Here is a 23536-nt window from a genome sequence, read left to right as displayed (position 1 = left end):
AGGGGTGGCAGGTGGCGATCAGGACGGGGTTGGGTGACTGGAGTGGGGGGGATGGCAGGTGGCGATCGGCACGCGGGGGGGGGGGGGGGGGGGGAGGGGTGAGGTGAGGGAAGGTGGTGTTTAGGTGGCAAAATCCCCATTGACGGCATGAGCAACGCCTACGACAAGATGCGGATGGAAGAGTTGTCGTAGCCCGCGATGAAAAAGTGGAAGGGACCGGAGAGATGGCTGGTTGGGAGTGCACCTGCGCAGGCGCGCTCCCCAGCGACAAAGGCGGAAAGGACGCCCGTGGCGACATCAAAGGTGACCCGGCACGGAACCCGATGCGGCATTGGAGTGCCAGGGAGCGAGGCCAGGGTGTTGTCCACCTTGATGGAGTCCGCCACCCAGCAGATGGTGTTCTCGGTGTTGTACTTGACGACGCTCGGAAGGACGCCACAACAGACACCGACCGAGACGTAGCCGCCCGACTCGGTCTTGCCGTTGCTGAAGGCATGGACCTCAAAGTCGAAGTTGGCCACGCCCGATGTGATGGCTGGAGTGAGGACGGCGCTGCCGTAGGTGGAAGCGGCACAGGTCATGATGTTGTTGCTCACGGTGGCACTGACAACCCGGGTGACATCGATCGAGTAGACATGCGAGCCGAGCGAAGGCGTGGTGATCGAGCCGTAGTCGGCGATCGAGACCGGAAAGTCCGGCAGGTCGGTGATGAGCTCGGCCGTGATGGGAAGGTTAAGAACGGGCGGGTCGGCGATGACGGCGCAGGCGACTTCCTTGGCCGAGCTCTCAACCTTCATAAACTCGATGTCCGAGAGCTGGAGAGAGTGGTTGATGCCCGCGGAAACAGCCTTGCACACCGAGACAAACTGGGCGATGGCCGCAAATCGAGCCTTGGCCTTGTGCTCACTTTCAGCCAAGATAGAGTTGACCATGTCGACGAGCTCGGTCTCGCGAGCACGAAGCTGGGCGATGGTGTTGTCAAAGAACCGGTTGATACCTTCGATGACCTCGTTGGCCGTTCCGCGCTCCGCGCGCAGGCCAAGCTTGGACATCACCTCGTTGAGCGTTGCCAGGCTCGTATCCACCTCGAGCAGCATGGAATCGAGCTGGTTCAGCTTGGAGCTCAGCTGTCGCTTACGCTTGGCAGCAACATCCTCGATCTTCTCACCCTGATGCCCGTGGTGGCGGCCATGCGGAGTGAAGCACGCCAGACAGCGCAGGGGATCCGATGCGCACCCAGGTTCGGTGCAGTACATGGTGATGGGCATGCTGGACTGGTCACACATCGAGGTCCGCGTCGTCGCCTCGGTGATCGGCGGGCGGTCCGCCCACCGGAAGAAGCTGCAAATCCGGTCGGCGCAAGACGCGCAGTAGAAGGTGCCGTCCGGGCTCTTCTCAAGGAACACAGTCGCCACCGGCACCGGATCGTCGTCGTCGTGCGAGCCTTCGCAGAGGAGAACCTGGTCGCGTGGAGGGTGAACTCGGCAATGGGCGTCAGATGCTTGATGAACTTGGTGTTCTTGACAATCTCACAATCGTCACCGCATGTGGGACACGTGCCTGATGACACCTCGCCGTTGCTACCGTTGATGGCACACTCTCCGCAGATGGAATGTCCGCACGACTGGCTGCATGCCACGACGAACGGCTGCTGCGTCGTGTCGACGGCGTTGAACGTTTTGTGCACAGGTAGCAATCAATCGAGCGCGGCTGCGTGGCCGAAGAGGCCGACGCCGAGGATCCAGCCTCGGAGGTACATGCTGACTCTGACATGATGATGGGGAGAGATGGGTATGCCCTTGGAACTCTGGCTGGCAAGAGCCAGATTGAGCCGGTAGTTTTCTTGCGGGAAAGTGTGACATCCGTGCAGGTGAGGGAGAATGCTGTGACAGCCGCGCCGTTTGCTGATACGTCTTGAACAGGCTGTGAAAAAGGACAGGGGGGGGGAGGCAAGGTAGTGGTCATGTTGAAAGTCATGGGCGTGCCTGGGATGGGGAGTAAGAGGCGGGACTGGGAGGGGGGGGAGGGGGGGGGCGAAAGAGGCAAAACGTCACACTTGTGTTCCGCGCGTCTCAGCTCGGTTGGCGACAAGGACAACCAGGAACAAGGACAATGGATTTGATGAGCTGGCAAGAGTGCGAGGAAGGAGTAAGGGAGAGGTGCGAGAGGGCGAACGGGCACGCATCCATCATTCTTCGCATTGTTCAGGCACCAAACGACCGGCCTCGGCCACAAGCTTGACCAGTACATCGCCATGGCACGGCTTGGGCTTGCACCAACAGCCAAGAGTCTTGCCATTGAGCTCGGAGAGCGCAGCCATGAGATCTGGCTGGGCGCGGACGTACCGCTCGTAGGCGGCGCAAGCAGCCGCGTGCGAACCAGCCGACTTGACCGAGAACGGATTGGCCCACTTGCTTCTCTTCAGCCGCCATCCGCCCATAAACATGTTCCTTCCGATGTACACATCGCAGTCGACCACTACTTTGCCACCCTTTCGGCGGATCCGGACCACCCGAGTCGCCGTAGCCTTGGGCCGAGCTGAGATCGAGTTTGTCTTGACGTGCTCGCCAGTTGTACCGGCAAGCAGCCTAGCCACCTTAGACTCTCGGCTCGCACTTGATCCCTCCTCACCGCAGTCGCGCTTGCGCTTGCTCGGCGAGCTTGCACCAACCAAGTCCGCCATTGCGATGGAGTCAGGCGATGAGTCGCGGTCGCGAACAGGGAACTGACTTGCACATCGCCGAGTCGCACAAAGCCGCCCAAAGTCACCCATCAACCCACCCATCCGCCCACCCATCAACCCACCCATATCACCCACCTCGTCTCCACCCATCAACCCACCCATCACCCAGCTCATCTCCACTCATCAACCCATCCATCCCCACCCTCACCGAGCTCATCTCCATCAATCGTTCGCCCGCACCCGTTCGTTTTCACCCCCGTTCGTTCTCACCCGTTCGTTCTCACACCCGTTCGTTCACACCCGTTCGTTCACACCCGTTCGTTCACACCCGTTCGTTCACTCGTTCGTTCACCCGCTCACCAACGCCAATTGTTCTCGGTCTCGTTTGTTTCACTTTTTGGTCGTCACAGTCGTCTCCGATGCGGGTCTTGGTGCTCGGAGCGACGGGCTTTGTCGGCTCAGCCGTTGCCCGTGCCTTTGTAGTTGCCGGCTACCAAGTATTCGGTACCTGCCGCACAGAAGGAAAGGCTGCTGCCCTCCGCCGTAATGTACGCCCTCTTCCACCCCTCCACACTCCCTCTCCCTCCTTCCCCCCCCCCCCCTCCTCCTTCCCCACCCCCCCCCCCCCCCGCGCCTCTGTCGGTCGCTTCATCGCAATTTGATTGATTTCGCCTTTGAAGATTTTTTCTCCTCCTCCTCCTCCTCCTCCCCACCGCCCCAACCCTGCAAGCATGCGCTCCCTTCTCCGCACACGCCCAAGCTTGGACTCTCTGTAGCTCCTCCTCCCATCCTGTTTGTGAATGCTGATGATTCAACATCATGCACCACTCTGCATTTTAATGATGATACCTTTATCTACACCAAGATCTGTTATGAAGTCATTCTCAAACAAAAGGATATATTTTTTTGGAAAGGCAGGCGACGAGCTCGCGCAAAGCGCCCGCAGCTCGGTCACTTCCTTCCTTGCCGCCCTCGTGGCTTTGTTTGTCATTTTTGTATGACTCACTCGCTCGCTTGCTCTCGCTGTGTGGTATTTTGTTTGCGCGCCTTCTGTTGGGATTTTTTCGATCGATGTGCAATTGTAGGAAATCACTCCGGTGATGTGCGACCTCGCCAAGGCTGAGAGCTACGCAGAGGCGCTGGAGGACGTTGGCGTCATTGTGCACTGCGCACTTGATGCCACCGCCCCGCAGAAGACCGATGCTATCGTGGTTGATGCCATCAATGCGGCGTGCAGGGCAGAGCCTGGGAAGACTGTCATCATGCTCTCGTCCATCTGGTATGTTATCACTCTGCTGACTCTGCTGTGCCCCCCCCCCTCCTTCCCTTGCCGCCTTCCCCTCCCAAGAGTCCTCTCTGCCGGAGCAACTGCTGGTCCTGGCGCGGTGCTGCGGATGATGATATCATATCTTTGCTGAAGGAATGTCCTGGCTGCAAGCAATTGTAGTCGGTGTGCCTCGTTCTGAGGCCCCTTTGGGACGCCTCCAACCTTTGATGCCGTCGGGCACACCGCCCGACACATAGTTACTCTGACGCGCCCTCATGCCGCGCTTTGCCTTGGCCGTCCGGCCGTGAACGGGTGGTTGACTCTAGTTAGACTCACTCTCTCTATCCCTGAATGCGGTGACAACAGGATGTACGGCGAGCAGCGCCGGGTCATTGACGAGGCGACGGCCGACAACCCGCCCAAGCTCATCCGCTGGCGGTCGAGCCATGAGGAGTCTGTCCTCCGCAACGAATGCGTCGCTTCGGGCTTTGTACTCCGCTGCGGCGTGGCCTACGGCCGCCAGGGTTCGCTGCTCTCAGTTTACGCCGGGCAGGCTGCAACCCACGGCTCGATCCGGTTCCCCGGTGACGGCGCCAATCACATGCCGATGGTCCATGTCGATGACATTGCGCGCGCCTGTCTGGCCGCCTGCGAGTCAAACCTCCTCGGCCCTAACGTGTTTGTTGTCTCGGCCTCGAACGTCATGGTCGCCGAGCTCATGCACGAGCTCGCCACCGCCTGCGAGCTCGATTCGATGGACAACGTCGCGTACACGGGCAAGCCCCATAACATCGACCTTTTCGGTCGCTGCCTGGTCATGGACCAGAAGGCCGACGCCTCGTTCACCCGCTTGAAGCTGGGTTGGACCCCGCTGCACCGTCCGTTTTGCGACGATGCCGCCCGCTACGTCGAAGCCATGCGCGAGTTCTTGTAGAATCTTGCACCTGATGAAACACCTCCTCAACTCCTTTACCACCACACAATCAACCTCCTCTAGCTCTCGACCGCCTCGCGCGCCCGGCCCAGTGCCTGGAACACGCCCTTGACGCGGTCGAGCACAGCGTCGCGCGTCTCGTCGGCCAGCGTCCGCCCGATCACCTGCGCAAACTTATCCGGATGCCACCGCCGCGAGAGCTCCTTGTACGCTCCGGACCCGTCCACACGCAGCATGACCACCATCGATGCCTCCAGCCCAGTCCCTGGTGGTCCGACCAGCGGCGGCCACGGGATGTCGCCCATCCGGACCCATCCCGACCGAGCGCTCGCCGCCGCGCCACGGACAGACCCAACAAACGCCTTCCACGACTCGTGGTGCTGCTCCACCCGGACTCGCATCATCCGCGAGATCGCCATTGTCCCGGCCGCTCGACATCCGTCATCAGGCTCGTTTGCGCCAACCTCCTCTGCCCGAGGCCCGCCTGCCTGGTGCCGTGCCCTGCGCTGTCGCGCCGCTGCGGCTGCCGCCGCTGCTGCTGCCGCCGCCGCCGCTCCTCTTCTGCCTGATTGCCGGCTCCTCTGTCGCCACTGATGCCGCGCGCCCGACATCCGCGCCGCCGCCGCCCGGCGGTGCGCCTTGGTGTCGACTGGCACACTCCGCCGCGCCGCATGCTTTGCACGCTTCGCCTGTGCGGCATCAACCTCGCGCTGCGCCACACTTGCCCGTGCACGCTCTACCGCCCGCCGCTCGCGCTCGGCCTCGCGCTGCGCGTGCTGCGCCGCAGCCTCGCGGAGCCGATCCGCTGCCGCTGCTGCTGCCGCTGCTGCCTCGGCCTCGCGCTTGACTCGCTCAGCCGCCAAAGCTGCCTCGGCCGCCGCTGCTGCTGCTGCAGCCGCTGCCGCACGCCGCTTGGCCTCAGCGGCCTCAGCAGCAGCCAGTGCAGCAGCCACCTCTTGTTCTTTGGCAGCTACGCTGTTAAAGACCGAGGCGAGGCGAACAGCAGCAAATCTTGGCTCCGCCCCACTATCCGAGTCCTCGATGTCCGAAGATGCCTCGGCCTCGGCCTCGACCTCGGCTGGCGACGACGACAGCGGCTGCGGTGACGGCGAGAGAATCGACGATGACGAGACTTCAGTGGACAACACGTCATCACGTCGAAAGCCAGGTGTCGATACCATCTCGTCTGGGAGCAGTCCCGGATCAAAGTACACCTCCACATCGCTCCCTGAAACCATCTCCTCTGACTCGTCCGACGACGACGCCGACGCCGACGATGACAGCACAGATCCGCCACTCGCCTCATCCGCGCCCAACAACCCACAATCGCAACCATCCTCGGCCTTGTCCACAACGCCATCAAGCCGGCCTTTGTATTCCTGAATCCCACCAGCATCAGCGCCGGCATCAGCACCGGCAGCAGTGCCGGCAGCGTCCACGTCACGGGCACCATCGACAGCTTGGTACGGTGCGGCTGCAAACGGACGCGGACGGGCTGACTTGCACGCAGAAATTTCAGGATGTCTTGGACTTTGCCCGATCGCTCTTGTCGTACTGTTGTCGAGTCCTTGCGCCTCGAACGGCGGTATATTGCGGGCTTGGAAAGACGGGGAAATGTCAGTTGAGCTCGCCTGCCCACATGGTCTGCTCGATTCGGCGATGATGGGGATGGGGACAGCGGAGACATGGAGCGTTTCTGAAGACTGCAAAGTAGGTATGTATGTAGTTGATTGTGTCTTCTCGTTCAGGTCTGCCCCGCTACTCACTCGCTGTAGGCACCCGCCCATGGCGCCTTTGAGTCGGGTGCCCTTCACCACGCCCTCCCGCGATTGGTCGCTCGTCGGCGGCTCACTTTGGCGCGTCGATCAGTGGAACGATGAATTCATCGATGTCGCATTGAGTTCTCGTCGCAGCGAGTCGTGGACCACACCGATTGTCAGTGTACATCATCGACATCCATGATCTGTGACAACAACACGCCTGTCGCACTGTGCTCGGTTGACTCGGCTGCGGAGTGTGGCATGCGAGCTACGGATGGGCTCAAAAGACAGTGAGTGGGTAACCATATCGTGCAGCAAATCAACGATCTTTGTATCTCCGCTGCACAACCAATGAATCAAGCTGAGTTCTGCACCCCTCCACTACTCACCGTGGGCACACAGGACTTTTCCTAACGAATTATGGTCAGTATCCATATCAAGGGTCCTCGTCCGATCTGTTCAGATGATGTGGATGATGATGATGCGGTAGTTTGAAAGAGCCAGACAACGGTTCGCCGTGTCAACAGCTTCGGCTCGGGGTGCTCGACACACTTGTCGCTCACATCTACTTTCGCACACACAATCATGGCTGCTGTTGCCGTCTCTTCACCTTCCAAGCCCGCCACCGGCGAGAGCTCAGGCCCCAAGGTCGCCAAGCGGTACGTGAGCTTGAATGTACCCAGTGTGCGATATCCCAGCGCTGGCGAGCTTTCGCTTCTTTGTGGTGGCCGTTGCGGCGGCAAGTCGGGGAGACGAAAATTTTGAAAGTTTTACCAACGGACAAACTCACACAAGTATGGATGGAGGGGGTTCAGCCTGCAATCGGAGCTCATGTCGCTGATGATGTCGGGCGACGAGGGTGTGTCGGCCTTCCCGGATGGGGACAATCTGTTCCACTGGGTGGGGACGGTCAAGGGCGCCGATGGGACGGTGTACGAGGGCCTCGAGTATAAGCTCTCGCTCACCTTCCCGACCTCGTATCCGTACTCGGCGCCAACGGTCAAGTTTGTCACGCCGTGCTTCCACCCGAACGTTGATCAGTACGGCAACATTTGCCTCGACATTCTCAAGGACAAGTGGTCGGCGATCTACAATGTTTCGACCATCCTCATCTCTATCCGCTCGCTCCTTGGCGAGCCGAACAACGACTCGCCGCTCAATGGCTACGCCGCTGCGCTGTGGGACAACCAGACCGAGTACCGGGCGGTCAATGTCAAGAAGTTTGCCGAGGGCACTGCGTGATGACGGCTGATCACTGCCTCTCCGTGCTGCGGAACTCGGGCTATCTTGTCATCCTGCCTCGGCTCCCGGCGCGCCTCCAACGACCCCCCCCTGGCGCGCGCCATCTGACCGGCGCGCTACCTTCCTTGTTAACTCTGCCCCTCAATCGATAAATGACGGACCTCCTCCTCCTCAACCACGGCACGGCGGCGGCTGCGCCTCGCAACACACATTTATGGGGGCGCGGGCGCCGAGGCGAACGAGTATGAGCCGGTTCCGCGGCGGCCGCCGTCTTCGATGAGCTTACTCGACTCTTCGAGCAAGCTCATCTGGGCGGCGAGGTCTTTGGAAGCAAAGAGCTGCGGGAGCGAACGCTGCGACTTGTCGAGCAAGCGCTTGAGCTGGACGACATGGCCGTGCTGGAAGTAAAAGGCGACGCAGTCGCCGCGCGATTTGGCAGGCAGGAACGCAGCGATCTTGTCAAACTGCTTCGGGTACATGAGAAACTTTTGGACGTAAATGAACATCTCCTGGCGAGTCCACGGGTTGGCCGCCGCCACAAACGCGTCGGTCCGGGCCACGTCGTGCATTCGCCCGTTGTTGTCGATGAAGATCGGCGTCTCCAGGCACGACCGCCGGTCCGTCCGGAACCGGATCATGTCTGGCAGCTCGGCGTGGACCGAGACCGGCCTGCCGTCGGCGTTGGTTGAGACCAGCGCCTCGGCCTCGAGCCGCGCAAGGATCGCCGCAAACTCTGCGTCCGATCTTGCCGAGTCACGTCCGGAAATCGGGGTCCCGGGGTTGGCTGCGAGGCCCAGTGGGGTGGTGAACAGCGTCTTGGACGTTGTCCGTCGCCGGCTCGAGTTGCCCGACATCCGTGCGAGGAGCGCTGTCTTTCGCGCATACTGCTTCTCGAGCTCGCTGTACTGCTCGGCCGCCTCCAGGCGCTTGGCGTGTCGCGCTGCGAGTGCCTTGGCAAGCTTGGCCTTGACCCGCGGGCCCATGACCACGTGCCGGGTTGCCGAGTCGTCGACGCAGGCTAGCTCAGCCGGCGACGTATACAGCGGCCGGCAGTTGACTGTCATGCCCAGCTGTGGCTCGTCAAGAGAGAGCGCGGTCCGAACCGCCGGCGGAAGCACCGACGTGACTTCGTTGTGTGCCGAGGTCGCTGCCGCACGGTTCGAGCTCAGCACGTCCTTCACCACCCCGAGTGAGCCGAGCGGGCCGTCGTCCGGAAGCTGCTCCAGTCGCGGCAGCATCGGCACTCGCCCGGAAGTCCTAGCGTCTGCGACCTCATCCATGACAGCTGCCGCCTCTGCAGCAGCAGCCTCGTTCTTGGAGCCACCAGCTGCCGCTGCTGCTGCTGCCGCTGCGGCGGCCACCTTTGCTGCGGCCACTTCCGCTGCCTGCTCCTCGAGCTTGGCTGCTGCGGCGGCCACAAGCTTGTGTTCGCGCTTGGCCTTGGTCGCCAGCTTGGTCAGCTCGAACTCGACCTTGGCCACCTCGAGATCCAGCTTCTCGATGGCAATGGTGAGCTGGGTCTTGGTCGGAAGCTCTGGTTGGTCCACTGGCTGCGGCTCCGGCAGCGGGCGTGCCCGCTTGGCTGCCGGGGGACCGACACCCGGCGACGACGTCTCGCTCGTGGCCGCCTCTTCGGTCGCAGCACGCTTGAGTGACGGGGAGCTGACTGGCGCCGCCGGCGGTGTGCCGAGCGACGACGGCGGGAGAGTGGCCGAGACACTTGGCGACGGTGCTGCCTGCGGCAGGCGCTCTGCCTGCGGCAGGCGCTCTGCCTGCGGCGGGCGTTCTGCCTGCGGCGGGCGCTCTGCCATCGGCGGTGGAGGATATGCGCCGCTGGGCGCAGCCAGGGGCCGCGGGTCACGTTCGCGGTCACGGTCACGGTCGCGGTCCCGATCGCGGTCCCGGTCTCGGTTCCATTCTCCGCTTGCCCGGTCGCGTCCACGGTCGCGGTCGTGGCCTTCGCGCCCGCGGTCACCGGGCCGTTCCCATGTTCGCGGGTAGCTCGCCTGGGCTGGGCGTGGCCCAGCCGGTGGCGGCGGCGGTGGTGGGTAGCTGCGGACGGGTCCGGGGCGATCTCCGCGGTCGCCCGGGACGAGCGACGGTGGTGGTGCTGTCGGTGCCGGTGGCGCCAACGACGAGCCTGACGGACCACCGGTGCGATGGTGCGATGATGGAGTGTGGTGATGTGAGTGGTGGTGCGAGTTGTGGTGCCGCGAGCCGCGGTCGTAGCCAGCCCGGTCACGATCGCTACGATCGCCGGCCCGATCGCGGTCGCGATCCCCAGCCCGGTTGCGGTCGCCGCCGCGCTCGTCGATCCTGTCGCCGCGGTCGTAGCCGCCAGGACGGTGATGCGAGCGCGAGCCCTGCCCGTAGTACGAGGCTGACGGATGCTGGGCAGACTGGCTACTTCCACCGTGGACGACGTCCATGTCGCGCTCTGACCCATGGCCGAGCGAGTGGCGATGCGAGTGCGAGTGTCCCGGCCCGTGGCTGTGGCCGTGGCCAGGTGGCCCATGCCCGTGGTTGCTCGACCGGTTCCCTCCACTGCTCCGTGGATAGCCACCGGCTGACCGCGGCGGCGGCGGCGGGCGGTAGCCACCGTGTGACAAGCGGCCCGCAAGCGGCCCTGAGAATGCGCCTCCGCTAACCTGTCCCTGTCCGGGACCAGAGTTGCCACCACCATCACCACCCGGCGGGCCTCCAGCCGGACCCATTCCGGGCGGAGGAGGATAGCTCCGCGACGACGATGACGAGTTGTGATGAGCATCCCTGCCATGACGATGATGACCATGACCGCGACGACTGTGGCTGTGGCTGTGGCTGTGGCTGTGGCCATGACCATGACTGCGACCGTACTCAATCTCATGACCATGCCCACCATGGCTTGTCCGAGAACCTCCACGTCCAAGGCCATACCCGCCATGGCCACCATGGCTGCTACCGTGGCTGCTACGCAAGCCAGCACCAGCACTCCCGCCACCGCCACCACCACCGCCACCACCACTGCCAGCAAGCTCCCCACCAGCCCATTCCCTTGCCTCCCGACCTCTCTCCCATTCGCTGCTTTCCCACTCCCTCCCTCCACGGCGCCCACTCCCTCCGAGGGGACCGACCCGTCCGCCAGCTCCTCCCCCTCCTCCACCTCCTCGCCAACCACCACCACCACCACCACCACCACCACCTCCGCTTGGTCCACCGCTTCCAGGGTGCTCACGCTCACGCTCACGCTCACGCTCACGTTCGCGCCATGTATTCTGCATGGGCATGGACTTGCCCCCCACTGTGGCACAAAGTGAGGTGGTCGGGGTGGGTGGGTGGGGGTCGTCCGTGGGTGACCTGACCGGTTGGGGGCGGAGGAGACGGTCAGCGGAGGGAGAGGCTCGCTCGTGTACGAGCTCAACCTGGCAAGGGCATATCGGGGTGGGGGTTTTGATGATCGAATATAGTAGGGTAATGGGGTTGGAAACAAGGTAGGAGTGAGTGCGAGACTCAAACCGATTGCGGTTGAAATGTGGGCTGTAAACAGAGAGAGAGTGTGTGTGTGTGGCAGGAGGGAGAGGGGGGGAAGGGGGAGTCTGCGTCGTGTTGGTCGCACTCGCAACTATGATGCGACGCCGCCGAGACTCTGGCCGTGCACTACCTGCTAGGAAATACGTCACGACGATCAACCGATCAGCCGATCACACTTACCCTTCCCCTATTTACCCCCCCCCCCCCCGTCACAACAAAAACCACGACCTTTTCACAGCATCTCCCCACCTCCCCACCCTCCCCCTCACCTTCCACCCTCCCCCCACCCCCCACCACATACGTATACCCATACACGGCACTCATTTTTGCATACGTACGCAAGAGAAAACCATCTTCACTACCTCTGCCCTGCCTGACTCTTCCCCTTGTCCCCCCTCCCCCCTCACACACACCTCCTCCGCATGGTATACCATGTTCCCAAGGTTATGCCAACAAAGTGGTGGCCCCCCAGGACCCGCCCTCTCCCCGTCCACCTCCCCGTCCCCCTGCATATAGCCCCCCCCCCCCCCCCTCCCTCCCCCCCCTCCTTGTGCTACATCCCCACTACACTCATGGTATGTGACTTGTGGGGTGAACAGGGGAGCATATGTCTGCTGGAGAGGACCAGAAGGAAACTGTGACCCCAGGTGGGATGGACGAGGTGGTGGCCGACGAGCGTGTCGAGGTGGAGGGGACCGAGGGTGGCGAGGCCGGGGCAAGTGGAGTTGAGCACATTGTGGAGGAAGACATGGAGGCTGGCAATGAGGCAAAGGCTCGCGGGAACACAGAGTACAAGGCTGGCAACTACCGCGGCGCGGTGGAGGCCTACACGGAGGCCATTGCTCATGCTCCGTCCGAGCCGGCCTTCCATGCCAACCGCTCCATGGCGTACATCAAGTTGGAAAAGTACCACGAAGCGCTGGAGGACTCGCTCAAGGCCATCGAGCTCAAGCCCGACTATCTCAAGGCCCATCTCCGCGCCGGCACCTGCTACCGCATGATGGGCGAGTTCTCCAAGGCCCGTGCCCAGCTCAACGTTGTCATTTCTGCCGATGCTGGCAACACGACCGCGAGCTCGGAGCTCGGCCTCATCACTGTTGTCGAGCGCGACATGGCCCAAGGCTACGAGCTGCTTGCCGCCGGCCAGGCCCGCCCCGCCTTTTCGGCCTTTAAGTCGGCCCAGCGGGTCGCCCCGCTCTCCAAGAAGGTGCTCATGGGCATTGCCGAGACGTACCTGGCGCTGGGACAGCATGCCGAGGCATCATCGATGGCCTCGCGCGTCCTCCGTGAGTCGGGTGACCGCAACGTTGACGCGCTCTACGTCCGCGGCGTGGCGCACTACTACCTGGAGAACTTTGACCTCGCCATCAACCACTTCCGCATGGCCGTCCAGTACGACCCGGACCACAAAAAGTCCATGGCCATGCTCAAGCAAGTCCGCAAGCTGACCAAGGCTAAGGCCCGTGGCAACGAGGCCTTTAAGGCCCGCAATTTTGCCGACGCCATTGAGGCCTACACCGCCGCCCTCGCCATCGATCCCAAGCACGACGCCTTTAACGCCAAGCTGTACAACAACCGTGCTGCCGCCGCCATCCATCTCGGCGACTATGACTCGGCCGAGGCCGACTGCAACGCTGCCATTGCCGCCGACTCGGGCTACGCCAAGGCTTACGCCCGCCGCGGCTCGGTTCGCCTCGAGAAGGAAATGTACCAGGAGGCCGTCTACGACTACGAGCGCGCTGTGCAGCTCGAGCCCGAGAGCCGGAGCTTCAAGTCGGAGCTCCGCTCCGCCAAGCACGAGCTCAAAAAGTCGCTGCGCAAGGACCTGTACAAGATCCTCGGCGTCACCAAGCGCGCCACCGACTCGGAGATCAAGAAGGCGTATCGCAAGCTTGCCCGCACCTGGCACCCGGACAAGCACGCCACCGCCGACGAGGCCGACCAGGCCGCCGCCGCCGAAAAGTTCAAGGACATCCAGTTGGCCTACGGCATCCTCTCCGACGACCGCAAGCGCGCCCAGTATGATGAGGGCCACGAGGTCTCAGACATTGACTCGGGCCAGGCCGGCCACAACCCGTTCGGCGGCATGGGCGGCTTTGGCGGCGGCGGCGGCATGCACGGCATGGCTGCCGAGGACCTGTTCAACATGTTCGGCGGCGGCATGGGCGGCGGCATGGGCGGCTTCCGCTTTTAAGTCGGAGAAAACCGTGCCGCAGAGAACTTGCCGCTGTGCACCTCCCGGTCGAGAACCTCGTCCGTCCCGAGCGCGTAGTCGGCAAGGACCTGCCCGATCGCTGGCCCAAACTTGAAGCCGTGGCCCGAAAACCCGGCCCCGACCACCACGTCCGAGTGCTCGACGTGCTCACCGAGGATAAAGTCAAAGTCTGGCGAGTTGGAGTAGATGCACCGGATGGCGGTGACAACCGAGGCGTTGAGGCCCGGGAAGAGCTCGTCCGCAAACTCCCGCGCCAAGCCCAGCATCCGCCTGTTGATGCCAAAGTCGCGCGTGGCTGGATCCGGCCGCTCGCTCAGCGCCTCGCCCTCGTTCATTACCGCCACCTTGACGCCCGACACCCCGCCGCGGACCGCCGGAATGCCGTAGAACCCGCGGGGCGTGTCGTCAAAGTAGTGCCCGATGAACGTCGGCATCGCTGCGGCGCTGTGGTCGATGCCCGATCCGGGCCGCGGCGCAAAGTACGTCGTCTGCTCGTTGGACATAGCCAGCGGGAGCTTGCGCAGCCCTGACGCCTTCAGCACCGTGTTGGTCCACCCGCCGCCAGTCACCACGATCTTGCGTGCCCTCCACGCACGGCCGTCGTCGGCTACTACCTGATGGACCGCGCCTTGCTCGCCGAGTTCGATCTTGCCGACTCGGGTGTGCTCGCACACGGCCGCGCCGTCGGCCTCGGCTGCTGCGTAGAGCGTGGCCACTGCAAGCGAAGCGTACACCACTGATCCTGCTGCTTGGTACACCGCGCAGTCGCCGGGCCGCAGCTTGAACTGCGGAAACCGAGCGGCGACATCGTCCGGGGAGAGCAGCTCGTAGACTTCGCCGAGTGCGTCGTAGGTGGCCATGAGGCTCGCCAGCGACTCTGAGTCGCTGGGGCCAAAGTCGAGCGAGCCGCAAACGCGGCGAACGGGCTGGCCAAGGCGTGGAACCCAGGCAGCGAGGACAGGCTCTCCAGGTGTGCCCGAGCCGGACGGCGTGTCGACCCGGTGCGGCGCGCCAGCCGCCAGTTCCGGCGCCCTCGCGGAGAGCTCGTCCCACATGCGGTGGGCGGCGTGGGCGAGGCCCACATACAATGGGCAGTCGTAGGCAATGCGGGCAATACGCCCATCGCCTGCTGACGATCCGTACGGGTGGCACCGCCCGTACTGCTCCACAAGGAGAGTCTTCGCCCCTGCCTTGGCTGCTGCCGCCGCTGTGGCCGCGCCCATCACCCCGCCGCCGATCACAATCACGTCGTGGACAGTCTCGCTCGACTTCCGGCAGGCAACGGCGTTGGAGAGCCCGGCGCGGAGAGCTGATGGCGCCACGAGCGCGCCACAGAGCGGCCCGAGTGCCGCAAGCATGTGTGTCAGAGAGGTGCGTGTGCATCTATTGTTTCAGGTGCTCCCTGTTGTCTTGGCCCGCTTGGCCGGCGGCGCGCCGGACGCCACCGCAGCATCTGGCGGAAGCTCGCGCTTGGTCGACGCCGGCGGAGCGAGACTGTCGAGGAAGGACGGTGGGAGATAGGCGGTGACGACCGGAAGGACGGCCGTCTCGGCAGGAGGGTTTGGGGTGGCCTCGCCGGCAGGGCTGGCGACGGCAGAGACAGCAGCAGGCGAGGCGGCGACATCAGCGTCGGCAGCTTCGACTGCGTCGGTAGGAGCGTCAAAGTCCCAGGTATAGCCTTGGGCGAGGTCGAACGACGCTTGCGAGTGCAGGACGTCGACGGCCTGGTTGACGTAGTGGGCGATCTTGGCTACCCGCGAGGCGAGGAGCGATGCAAGGAGCGGAGCCATGTAGATGGTGCCCTCGAGGACAAAGAACACGTCTGCCGGCTTTAGGTCCGTCGGCGATGTGCGATTGAGCCCCCAGATGATGTACAAGGCCGGCGGGCGCGAGCTGTTGGTGTCGAGGCGGTACTCTTTCCCCACAACGTTACTGCATCCCAAGCGCCCACGAATCCCACATCTTTCCTATGAGTCCCCCCCCCCCCCCCCCCCCTCCCCCTCCCCCTCCCCCTCCCCCTCCCCCTCCCCCTTCCTGTTCTCCTCCCCACGGCCACCTACCTCATCTCGTCCAAGTGCTTGCCAGCCCGGGCAGCCACCGCGTTGTTGGACTGCTGGTCGTAGAAGGGGGAGATGGAAAAGTAGTCCAGTACACGGTCGACATGCAGAGGAAGCCATGCCTCGTCACGGAAGCAGAGGTGGCTGAGCTCGCTCATACCCTCCTCCTAGATGTGCGTGAGGTGCTTGCCGACTCCCGCCCCACCGCCGCCCCGAGTCACCATCGCCGCCCGTCGACCTGCGCCCCGCCGTCTGCGCCTGCGCCCTCTTACTGTGCTTTGGCTGTGCCGGCCCCACACCCTGCTGATCAGCCATGCACCTCGACGTCTCATCTTGACGTCCCTTGCCTCTTCCATCCTACCCGCTCTTGCTCTCCCGCCGCCGCCGCCACGATGGTCGTGTCGGAAAAGGGCTTCAACTTTGGCGGCGATCGGGCGGCGATCGGGCGCGATCCCGCTGGGCGGTGGCGGTGGGGTCTGGGACCGAGCTAGGCCACCCACTCCTCTTGGACGCCGGCATGTCGTACCACAGCGACCGAGGCGGTGGTGGGGGATATCCTGGGCGGAGCAGCGGGGCTACGACCGCCGCAGCTCGGGCGGTGGTGGATACGGGCGGCCTCGCGACCGGTCGCGCGAACGGGACGAGTATAGCACCAGCGGGGCGGGCATGGGCGGCGGACCGCCGCAGGGCGGTGGGGGCTACGGCCACGGGCATGGGCACAGGCATGGGCACGGGCCTGGGCACGCCTACGACGCCCACTCAGGCATGCACGGAGGAGGCGGACCCGGACACAGCGCAGGCTACGGGCAGCCGGGCTACCCAATGCCGCCACCGCCTGCTGCTGGTCCGGGCTACGGGCGCGAGCGGCAGGGCCACGGGCACGATCGGCCGCGAGTCCATCCGCGCGCTGGGCAGCAGCTCTGGCAGGGTCGCGACCGGGCCGAGCGGCAGGGCCACGGCTCCCATCCGGGCGACCATCATCGTGGCGGGTACGTCGGCGGGGACGATCTGCGGAGCAGGGACCGTGGGCGGGACAGAGACCGCGACCGTGACCGTGGAACAGACCGTGGTGAGTACCGCGGTGGGAGTGGCGTGCCAGCTGCACGGAGGTCGTCGGTTCATGGCCGGCTGGGCCCGCGGCCGTCGGATGCGGCCGCAAGTACGTCACGCGACATCCGCCGCCCGCACATCGACGTCGAGTTTAAGGCTCCCGACGCCCAGCCGTCACCGCGAGAGGGTGTGTACCCATCACCGCGGGAGGCTCCCTACCCGTCGCCACGTGGACCGGCCATCGCCACGGATGGCGCCTGCGGCGCCGTCGCCACGGATGGCGCCTGCGGCGCCATCGCCACGAATGGCAGCTCCGGCGCCATCACCAGCGGCTGTTCCCAGCACGCCCAAAAGCCAACGTGCTACCATCCAGCAGAGCTTTCCGTACCAGTTGAGCCAAAGCGAGATCGAGTACGCGCGCGGGATGGAGGCAGCCGGCAAGGCGGTCGCCGCGTTCAACGCCGCCGCATGCGAAGTCGTCGCGGCCAAGTACCGGCTCGCCTACCTCGAGCGCTCTCTCGCATCGATCGACGACGAGGCCAAGGTCTACGGCCTGGACCTGGCGCCGGCTGTAGAGTAAACTGTATCATCACTTTAGCGCGGTCTACGAGGCTGGCGACGGGTCGGCTGGGAAGAGATCCCCCTTGAGCAGGCGGACAAGCTCGGCCGCAACGTCCTCGGACGAGTCGACAACAAAGGCATGCGGCGCGCCAGTGGCGTCGATGTACACATGTGGATGGTCCGGGTATGCTTCACGGGTCATGTGCGCGTGGTTGATCGGCGCCCATCCATCGTCCACTCCGTAGTAGAAGACCAAGTCGTCGATGATGGGCGAGAGGTCCGGCACGGCGTTGACAGTGACAAACTCGGTCCGAGCCATGCCGAGGACGGCAGCCGCGGTGGAGAACGAGAATGAGGAGAGCACAATGTCGGCCGTGCGGTCGTCGGCCGCTGCATCCGATGCCATCCGCATCACCGGCTTGACAAGCCGGCCGGGAAGCGCGCCCATGACCGCCACAGCGGCGGCCGCAGCATGTCGCAGCCCGGGCAGCGTCACGTAGTTGAGTACTCCGGCATGCTCCTTCATCGAGTGCAGCGTGGGGAAGAGGTTGATGCCGCGGATGATGTCAACGCCCGGTGCAGCCGCCTCGCCGCTTGCCGCGCCAGCTGCTGACGCGCTCTGCAGCATCAGTTGCGTCACAATGTGGGCACCGATCGAGTGGCCGGCAAGCACAAACTTGGGCGCAGCTGCCGTTGCTGGTGACTCGGCAATGGCACGGAGGATAGCCGACTTGTGCGCGATCTGCGACTCCAGATCCCAAGACAGCCGAGTGGGCGCCAGCTGTGGCTCTCCGGCGATGTGCGAAGCGAACGGGAGATCGAGCGAGGGCACCTCGACCTCGTTGGGAAGACCAGCAATGTGGCCGACATGGGAGACAGCAGCGACCGCGACCTTGCCTCCCCATGCCGCGTAGAGCGCAAGGAGGAACGGCTCGTAGAAGGAGACGATGCCCGGATTGCCCGGCACGAGCAGGAGAACCGTCGACGGAGGCTCAGCAGGTGCTTCGGCGTCGGGCGGAAGGAGGACGCGCGCCTCCGGGTGCTGCAGTACCTGGGTAACTACTCCGCCAACACGCACTCGGATGACTTCCATGGGGGAGGTGGCCATCGTAGGGAGAGGGGAGTGTGTGTCTGTGGGGGAGGGGGGGGGTTGAGCAAGCGGAGGTCGAGCGAGGGATGGCTGCCCGGCCTTTGGCCTCATGCCGCTTCACAGGCAGAGCATGCTAGAGCGAGACACGGTCGCACTCGTGCGATCCATCGATGAGAAGAGAGCGGGGAAGGAGGAGGGTGATGCAGTTGTTGTGGGATCTCTGCGTGGTGATGACGGATGGGAATGACGGGGGACAAGCGCAGGGCAAGCACATCGGCCAACGCTGTGGACAGGCTGAGGACAGGTTGCGAAGAGAGGCTCAGCTTGTGGAGGCGGGTTGTTGGATTGTTCCCGAGGTCGACCATGTGACGATCACATGTATCTGAGGGAGAGAGTTGAAAAGGGAGGTCTTAGATCAGCCCTGGCGTCGTGTCTCGCCGCCGCATATCGCCGCGCTGGCTGGCGCGACTAAGAGGGGACTCGGGCGACGAGCCAACCGACCGATAGCCCACGTAGGCGTTGCCCATCCCCCCCTCCTCCGCCCCTTTGCCTCCACCATCATGGATGGGAACCGTCCCAAGCGGTGCGGGCGGCCTATCCCGGCCATAGCAGCAGTCAAAGTGGGTCGAGGGTCCCAGTCCGGGCAGGTGACACGGGGCCGAGCTCCGTGTGGTCATACATGGCCATCATGCACGCAGCATGACGCACATGTACCCAGAATTGCGTGGCATACTGTTGTACTTGCCATTGCTTATGTTTTCCACGCGGATGGGTCTAAATCGCCTGCTATGCTTGGGTATGGGGCTGACGGGCGCTCGCCCAACTGTGGCAGCTGAGCTGAGTTGCTGTTGGCTCCCTTGACTCGCCTCGCCCCGCTCCTCCTCCTCGCTCCTCAACTCCTCTCTGTGGGTGCGAATGGCGTCCCTGGGTGAGCGCATGGACGCGCCAACCCACTACCACTGGACTCGCAAGAATGGGCGCAGATACCGGGTTGTCATTGTATGTGCAGCGTCACGGGAAGGGGGGTAGCGGTGAGGGCTCAAAGGGATCGCTCGCTGGCACTCGGTAGCGACCGGGAGAGGGAGAGGGAGAGGAGACGGGGGGGGGGCGGTGGCGGGGCAAAGAGTGGGGCCTGGGGGGGAGGGAGGCTGTGGGAACAGCGACTCATGGGAACGAGGGGCAGGTGTACGACCCGGAGGAGCTTGTGGGCACTGCGCGGGATATGTATGTAGAGGGACTGGCGGAGGACAGGGTGGGTGTCATGTTCTGCGACGGGCGCGACCGCGGGAAGTTCGCCGTGGCCCGGTTGACTCAGTTGGCTACGATTGGAGACGACGGCGAGCCTGTTCCGCTGCCGCGGCTGACGCCGGCGCGGGCAGAGGATGAGGTGGACTCGGGAGTGGCGGCGCGGTTGGCGGCGCGGATGCGACGTAGATTTGTGCCGGCTGACGTCTGTCCGTCCGCCAACGGGCTGACGAGCGAGGCGACGACGAGCAGCGAGCCGGGCGATGGCGAGTCGGCTGCCACGAGCGATGGCGAGTCGCGCCCGTCGTCGCCGGAAGTTGCGCCGCGGGCGCTGCCGCGTGGAAGCACGCGTGGGGTGCTGCCTGTGCGGGTTGTCCGCCGCCGCAAAGCATCCGGGTCGGTGGCGGCTGCGGCGTCGTGCGCAGACGTCCTTCCGCTCGGCACGGTCATGATGTATCCACCGGGCACCGCGCGCAAGCTGGGGCTAGTGGGCGACGAGGCACCGGGATCGTCTGACGACTCGGTCGGCTCGTCGCTCAGTCCCGGCGATCTAGAAGCGTTTGCGGTGCGGCGGCCGATGGTCCGGGCCCCGTTTGTGCTGGGCCTCTCGGACAAGGTTGTGCCGCAGGGCCAGCCTGGCCTGCGCGGACTCGGCAATCTGGGCAACACTTGCTTTATGAACGTCTGCCTCCAGGCGCTCGGCCACATTCCGCAGTTTGCGCTGTACATGCTGGAGCATCTCGCGGTGATTAAGCATCGGATTGTTCACGACGGCGCCATGCCGGCCAAGCCGTTCACCTACCACGCCCTCGGAACCGGCACTGAGCCGGCGCGTGCTCCTGCAGCTCCGCCGCGGCGCGGGAGGCGCCGGCGGAGCGTGGTGTCGAAGATCCCGCCGGTCATGGCGGCCCACATCGCCAAGAACAACCCGGGTCCGGGCTCGTTTGCGGCAGCCATTGAGCGCCGAGGGAAGGGCCAGAGGCGTGCGACCTCTCCTAGCCGCGCCTTTGTCTCGGGCCGGATCCTCTTCCGCCGCCCGCGCTCGTCAGACGCATGCACCTCGTCGTCTGGTTCGGCCTGCTCCGACTCTGCGACTGCAAGCGACAACGGGGGAGCTGGTGCGAGCTCCGACGCAGAATGCTCGAGCTCTTCCACCAACGATCTGTGGGAGCGACCCTCGCTCTGCGGCGATGCTGACTGCCTTCTGCGTGCCACTGTCATTGCCGCGGAGGTCCAGCGGCGGCGTGCCAGCCGCAGGGTTGTCGAGGCGCCGCCGCCACCGCCGCCGCCACCGGTCAAGCGCAAGCGCGGACGGCCCAAGGGCAGCAAGAACAAGCCCAAGACGCCGGCACCGGCAGCAGCGACCGCACCTCGTCCAGACGGCGAGGGAGTGCCAGTCAAGCGCAAGCGCGGACGGCCCAAGGGCAGCAAGAACAAGCCCAAGACGCCGGCACCGGCAGCCGCGACCGCACCCCCGACAGACGGCGAGGCGGTGCCAGTCAAGCGCAAGCGCGGACGGCCCAAGGGCAGCAAGAACAAGCCCAAGACGCCAGAGCAGGCTGCTGCTGCTGCGGCTAAGCGTGCTGAGCGCAAGGCTGCCAAGGCGGCCAAGGCGTCGGCGATGGCGGCTGCGGTGGCGGCTGCGGCTGCGGCGCGTAGTAGTGCAGCCAGCAAGAGCCCGCTGAAGCGGAAGCGCGGCAGCTCGCGGTCAGGCTCGGGCGGTGGCTCGGGCTCGGGCTCGGGCTCGTCGCGGACGACTCGCAGCCGGGCATCAAAGCGTGGGGCAGGCTCGCGCGGGCTCCGAGGCGGCATGCGCGGGTCGTCGTACCGCAACTCGATGCGTGTGACGCCGCTGGCGTCCGAGTGGCTTGCGGATCCGGACGGAGAGCCGGTCGACGTCGCTCCGCTCTGTTGCGTCTACCGCGGGTCGGCGGCGAGCCTTACGCCGAAGTTTACCGAGGCTGTAGGCGAGGGCATGCTTGTGTACACACAGCTTGTGGAGCACGTGCTCCAGGTTCTGTGGTCGGACGCGTCGGAAGCTGCCGTCATTCAGCCGGACGAGTTTGTGCAGAACATCTGGTCGATGGGAACCGAGCTGTTCCCCGGCTACGAGCAGCAGGATGCGCAAGAGTTTGTGCTTTTTCTTCTGGAGACGCTGCAGGAAGAGATGTCGCAATTCCTTCGCAGCTACCTTCCGCAGCTGCTGACAGAGCCGCCGATGGCGGGGCGGGGTGGGCTGCCGACGGCGCACTTTGAGTGGGACGTCAACCCGATCACTGCAGTCTTTCAGGGATTCCAGGAGTATACGACGACATGCTCGTCGTGCGAGTCGCAGACGCATCGGCGCGAGCCGTTCCTCACGCTGCGGGTGCAGGTGCCGGAGGAGATCGGGGCGTCGGGCGGCTCGGTGGCGCTCAAGACTTGCCTCGACCATGCTACGCGGACCGAGGTCTTGGACAACGACTCGAAGTACTTTTGCTCGACATGCATGCGGTACACGGTGGCGACGCGGTCGTGCTCGCTCGAGCTTCCGCCGGTTGTTGTCCTCCAGGTCAACCGCATCCGGTTTGCCAACTCGCGGCAGGCCAAGATTCGGGCGCATGTCGAGTTCCCGGTCACACGGCCGCTCAATCTGGGGCGGTACTCGGCGAGCCAGGCGCCGCAGCATTACTCGCTGGTAGCAGCGATTGTGCATCACGGTCGTGCCGTGTCGATGGGTCACTACTCGGTCCTGGCGCGGTACTCGACTCGGTCGTGGTTCGAGTTTGACGACGACAAGGTGACCCAGCGCTCGCCCGAGTACGTCGCAGCCTCGCAAGGCTATGTGCTTTTCTACCAGGCTTCGGCTCGCCCGTCGCATCTCGATCCGTTCCATCTCTCAACTCACTCGGCCGTCGACGGCGCCAACGAGCTCGCCCAGCTCGCCGCCCGCTATCGGGGCATGGTCCCCGAGGCCAGAGGAGGGCGCAAGCGTCGGCGATGAGGCGCAAGCCCGCAACGCCCCCCTCCTCTCCCCCCTCCCCTCAATCAGTCACTGGCAGCGTAATGCTCGAACGTGACCCGCAGTGGAGGCAGGTGGCGTGCCAGGCGTTGCCGTCGGCTGCCAGCTGCGAGCTCGACGAGTGCCCGCCGCACACCGAGCACACAACCAGCCGGCCGAGAAGCTCACTCGTGAGCCACTCGGCAAGCCACTCGGTCACTCTCCGCGCTCGGATCATCGATCGGGCCTTGGCTGCCGCAGCCAGAGCATCTGTCCCGCTATCGCATAAAGGCGCTTCCTCCTTGCTCTTCAGCTTGGGCAGGGCGAGGACGACGAGTGGGGCAGCGGTGACGAGCGTCGCGCCGGGTACGATGCGCGGAAGCGCCTTGGCAAGCGCCACCACCACAGCCGCAAGCGGAGCGCTGGCGACATCAGCCCAGGCATCAAGGCCGGAAACATGGTAGCGGATGGGCGCCGCGGTCGAGCCCCGATCGCCAGGCAGGAGGACCAGAGACGGGCGCGGGACAAGCGGCCAGGCCATGCAGGCCGGGTGCGGCAGGGTGTCCATGACCGGAAGGGCCGGGTCGGCCTCTCCCATAGCCGCAGCCCGGGCCAGGAGCTCTGCATATGAATAGAGGGGCATCTCTCTCTCTCTGTGTGTGTTTGGTGGTGAGGTGGTGACGATAGAGGCGACGTGGCGTGCCCACCAGCAGTGTCAGCGGAAGCGGCAGCAGCAGCAGTAGGCACCACACACCACTCCAGGACACGAGGGAGAGGAGGTGCGGAGAAAACTGAGCCCATGCCACCTGCCGAGCCCATTCCCATGGTACGTGCTATGCAGGCCTGCAAGCCGTCCTGTCGTCGTCGACTGCCCTTCCTTCGAACACCTTCCCCTCGCACCCCCCCTCCCCCCCCCTCCCCCCCCTTCCCTCACACACAACA

The 23536-nt window shown here is 64.5% G+C and overlaps 13 protein-coding genes across 13 annotated transcripts; 5 read left to right on the top strand and 8 right to left on the bottom strand.

The window, feature by feature from the left end:
• Positions 1-104: 104 nt before the first annotated feature.
• AMSG_11786 (uncharacterized protein) lies at positions 105-1785 on the bottom strand. The gene has a single exon (XM_013904321.1). It carries the CDS (start codon positions 1284-1286, stop codon positions 159-161), a length of 1128 nt encoding a protein of 375 aa, XP_013759775.1. The 5' UTR covers positions 1287-1785; the 3' UTR covers positions 105-158.
• A 313-nt stretch (positions 1786-2098) lies between these two features.
• AMSG_11785 (uncharacterized protein) lies at positions 2099-2684 on the bottom strand (the record flags this gene model as incomplete). The annotated part of the gene is made up of 1 exon (XM_013904320.1): positions 2099-2684. A coding segment is annotated over one exon (496 nt), but the record flags the coding sequence as incomplete, so codon positions are not given.
• A 415-nt stretch (positions 2685-3099) lies between these two features.
• On the top strand, positions 3100-4922 carry AMSG_03844 (NAD-dependent epimerase/dehydratase). Its single transcript, XM_013904294.1, has 3 exons — positions 3100-3231; positions 3769-3962; positions 4317-4922. The coding sequence occupies exons 1-3, from the start codon at positions 3103-3105 to the stop codon at positions 4882-4884; spliced, it is 891 nt and encodes a 296-aa protein (XP_013759748.1). The 5' UTR covers positions 3100-3102; the 3' UTR covers positions 4885-4922.
• AMSG_03843 (uncharacterized protein) lies at positions 4905-6220 on the bottom strand (the record flags this gene model as incomplete). The annotated part of the gene is made up of 2 exons (XM_013904293.1): positions 4905-6185; positions 6209-6220. The coding sequence occupies 2 exons, from the start codon at positions 6218-6220 to the stop codon at positions 4944-4946; spliced, it is 1254 nt and encodes a 417-aa protein (XP_013759747.1). The 3' UTR covers positions 4905-4943.
• A 984-nt stretch (positions 6221-7204) lies between these two features.
• Positions 7205-8051, top strand: AMSG_03842 (ubiquitin-conjugating enzyme E2 C). Its single transcript, XM_013904292.1, has 2 exons — positions 7205-7303; positions 7460-8051. The coding sequence occupies exons 1-2, from the start codon at positions 7230-7232 to the stop codon at positions 7884-7886; spliced, it is 501 nt and encodes a 166-aa protein (XP_013759746.1). The 5' UTR covers positions 7205-7229; the 3' UTR covers positions 7887-8051.
• Positions 8052-8098: 47 nt separating this feature from the next.
• AMSG_03841 (uncharacterized protein) lies at positions 8099-10718 on the bottom strand (the record flags this gene model as incomplete). The annotated part of the gene is made up of 1 exon (XM_013904291.1): positions 8099-10718. Exon 1 carries the CDS (start codon positions 10598-10600, stop codon positions 8099-8101), a length of 2502 nt encoding a protein of 833 aa, XP_013759745.1. The 5' UTR covers positions 10601-10718.
• A 1285-nt stretch (positions 10719-12003) lies between these two features.
• On the top strand, positions 12004-13448 carry AMSG_03840 (uncharacterized protein; the record flags this gene model as incomplete). The annotated part of the gene is made up of 2 exons (XM_013904290.1): positions 12004-13373; positions 13442-13448. The coding sequence occupies 2 exons, from the start codon at positions 12004-12006 to the stop codon at positions 13446-13448; spliced, it is 1377 nt and encodes a 458-aa protein (XP_013759744.1).
• Positions 13449-13571: 123 nt separating this feature from the next.
• Positions 13572-14969, bottom strand: AMSG_03839 (uncharacterized protein; the record flags this gene model as incomplete). The annotated part of the gene is made up of 1 exon (XM_013904289.1): positions 13572-14969. One exon carries the CDS (start codon positions 14967-14969, stop codon positions 13587-13589), a length of 1383 nt encoding a protein of 460 aa, XP_013759743.1. The 3' UTR covers positions 13572-13586.
• Positions 14970-14979: 10 nt separating this feature from the next.
• AMSG_03838 (uncharacterized protein) lies at positions 14980-15840 on the bottom strand. Its single transcript, XM_013904288.1, has 2 exons — positions 15672-15840; positions 14980-15543 (listed from the first exon to the last, which is right to left on the bottom strand). The coding sequence occupies exons 1-2, from the start codon at positions 15824-15826 to the stop codon at positions 15003-15005; spliced, it is 696 nt and encodes a 231-aa protein (XP_013759742.1). The 5' UTR covers positions 15827-15840; the 3' UTR covers positions 14980-15002.
• Positions 15841-16280: 440 nt separating this feature from the next.
• On the top strand, positions 16281-17298 carry AMSG_03837 (uncharacterized protein; the record flags this gene model as incomplete). The annotated part of the gene is made up of 3 exons (XM_013904287.1): positions 16281-16657; positions 16706-16905; positions 17048-17298. The coding sequence occupies exons 1-3, from the start codon at positions 16335-16337 to the stop codon at positions 17296-17298; spliced, it is 774 nt and encodes a 257-aa protein (XP_013759741.1). The 5' UTR covers positions 16281-16334.
• A 1-nt stretch (position 17299) lies between these two features.
• On the bottom strand, positions 17300-18372 carry AMSG_03836 (uncharacterized protein; the record flags this gene model as incomplete). The annotated part of the gene is made up of 1 exon (XM_013904286.1): positions 17300-18372. The coding sequence occupies one exon, from the start codon at positions 18370-18372 to the stop codon at positions 17323-17325; it is 1050 nt and encodes a 349-aa protein (XP_013759740.1). The 3' UTR covers positions 17300-17322.
• A 1258-nt stretch (positions 18373-19630) lies between these two features.
• On the top strand, positions 19631-22769 carry AMSG_03835 (uncharacterized protein; the record flags this gene model as incomplete). Its single annotated transcript, XM_013904285.1, has 1 exon — positions 19631-22769. The coding sequence occupies one exon, from the start codon at positions 19631-19633 to the stop codon at positions 22595-22597; it is 2967 nt and encodes a 988-aa protein (XP_013759739.1). The 3' UTR covers positions 22598-22769.
• On the bottom strand, positions 21748-23192 carry AMSG_03834 (uncharacterized protein; the record flags this gene model as incomplete). The annotated part of the gene is made up of 1 exon (XM_013904284.1): positions 21748-23192. The coding sequence occupies one exon, from the start codon at positions 23190-23192 to the stop codon at positions 22638-22640; it is 555 nt and encodes a 184-aa protein (XP_013759738.1). The 3' UTR covers positions 21748-22637.
• Positions 23193-23536: the final 344 nt, after the last annotated feature.

The sequence above is a fragment of the Thecamonas trahens genome, assembly GCF_000142905.1.
Source record: "Thecamonas trahens ATCC 50062 unplaced genomic scaffold supercont1.14, whole genome shotgun sequence".
NCBI lineage: Eukaryota > Apusomonadida > Apusomonadidae > Thecamonas > Thecamonas trahens.
Note: the sequence above shows the minus strand (reverse complement) of the source record. Positions and strands in the feature narration are given on the sequence as shown.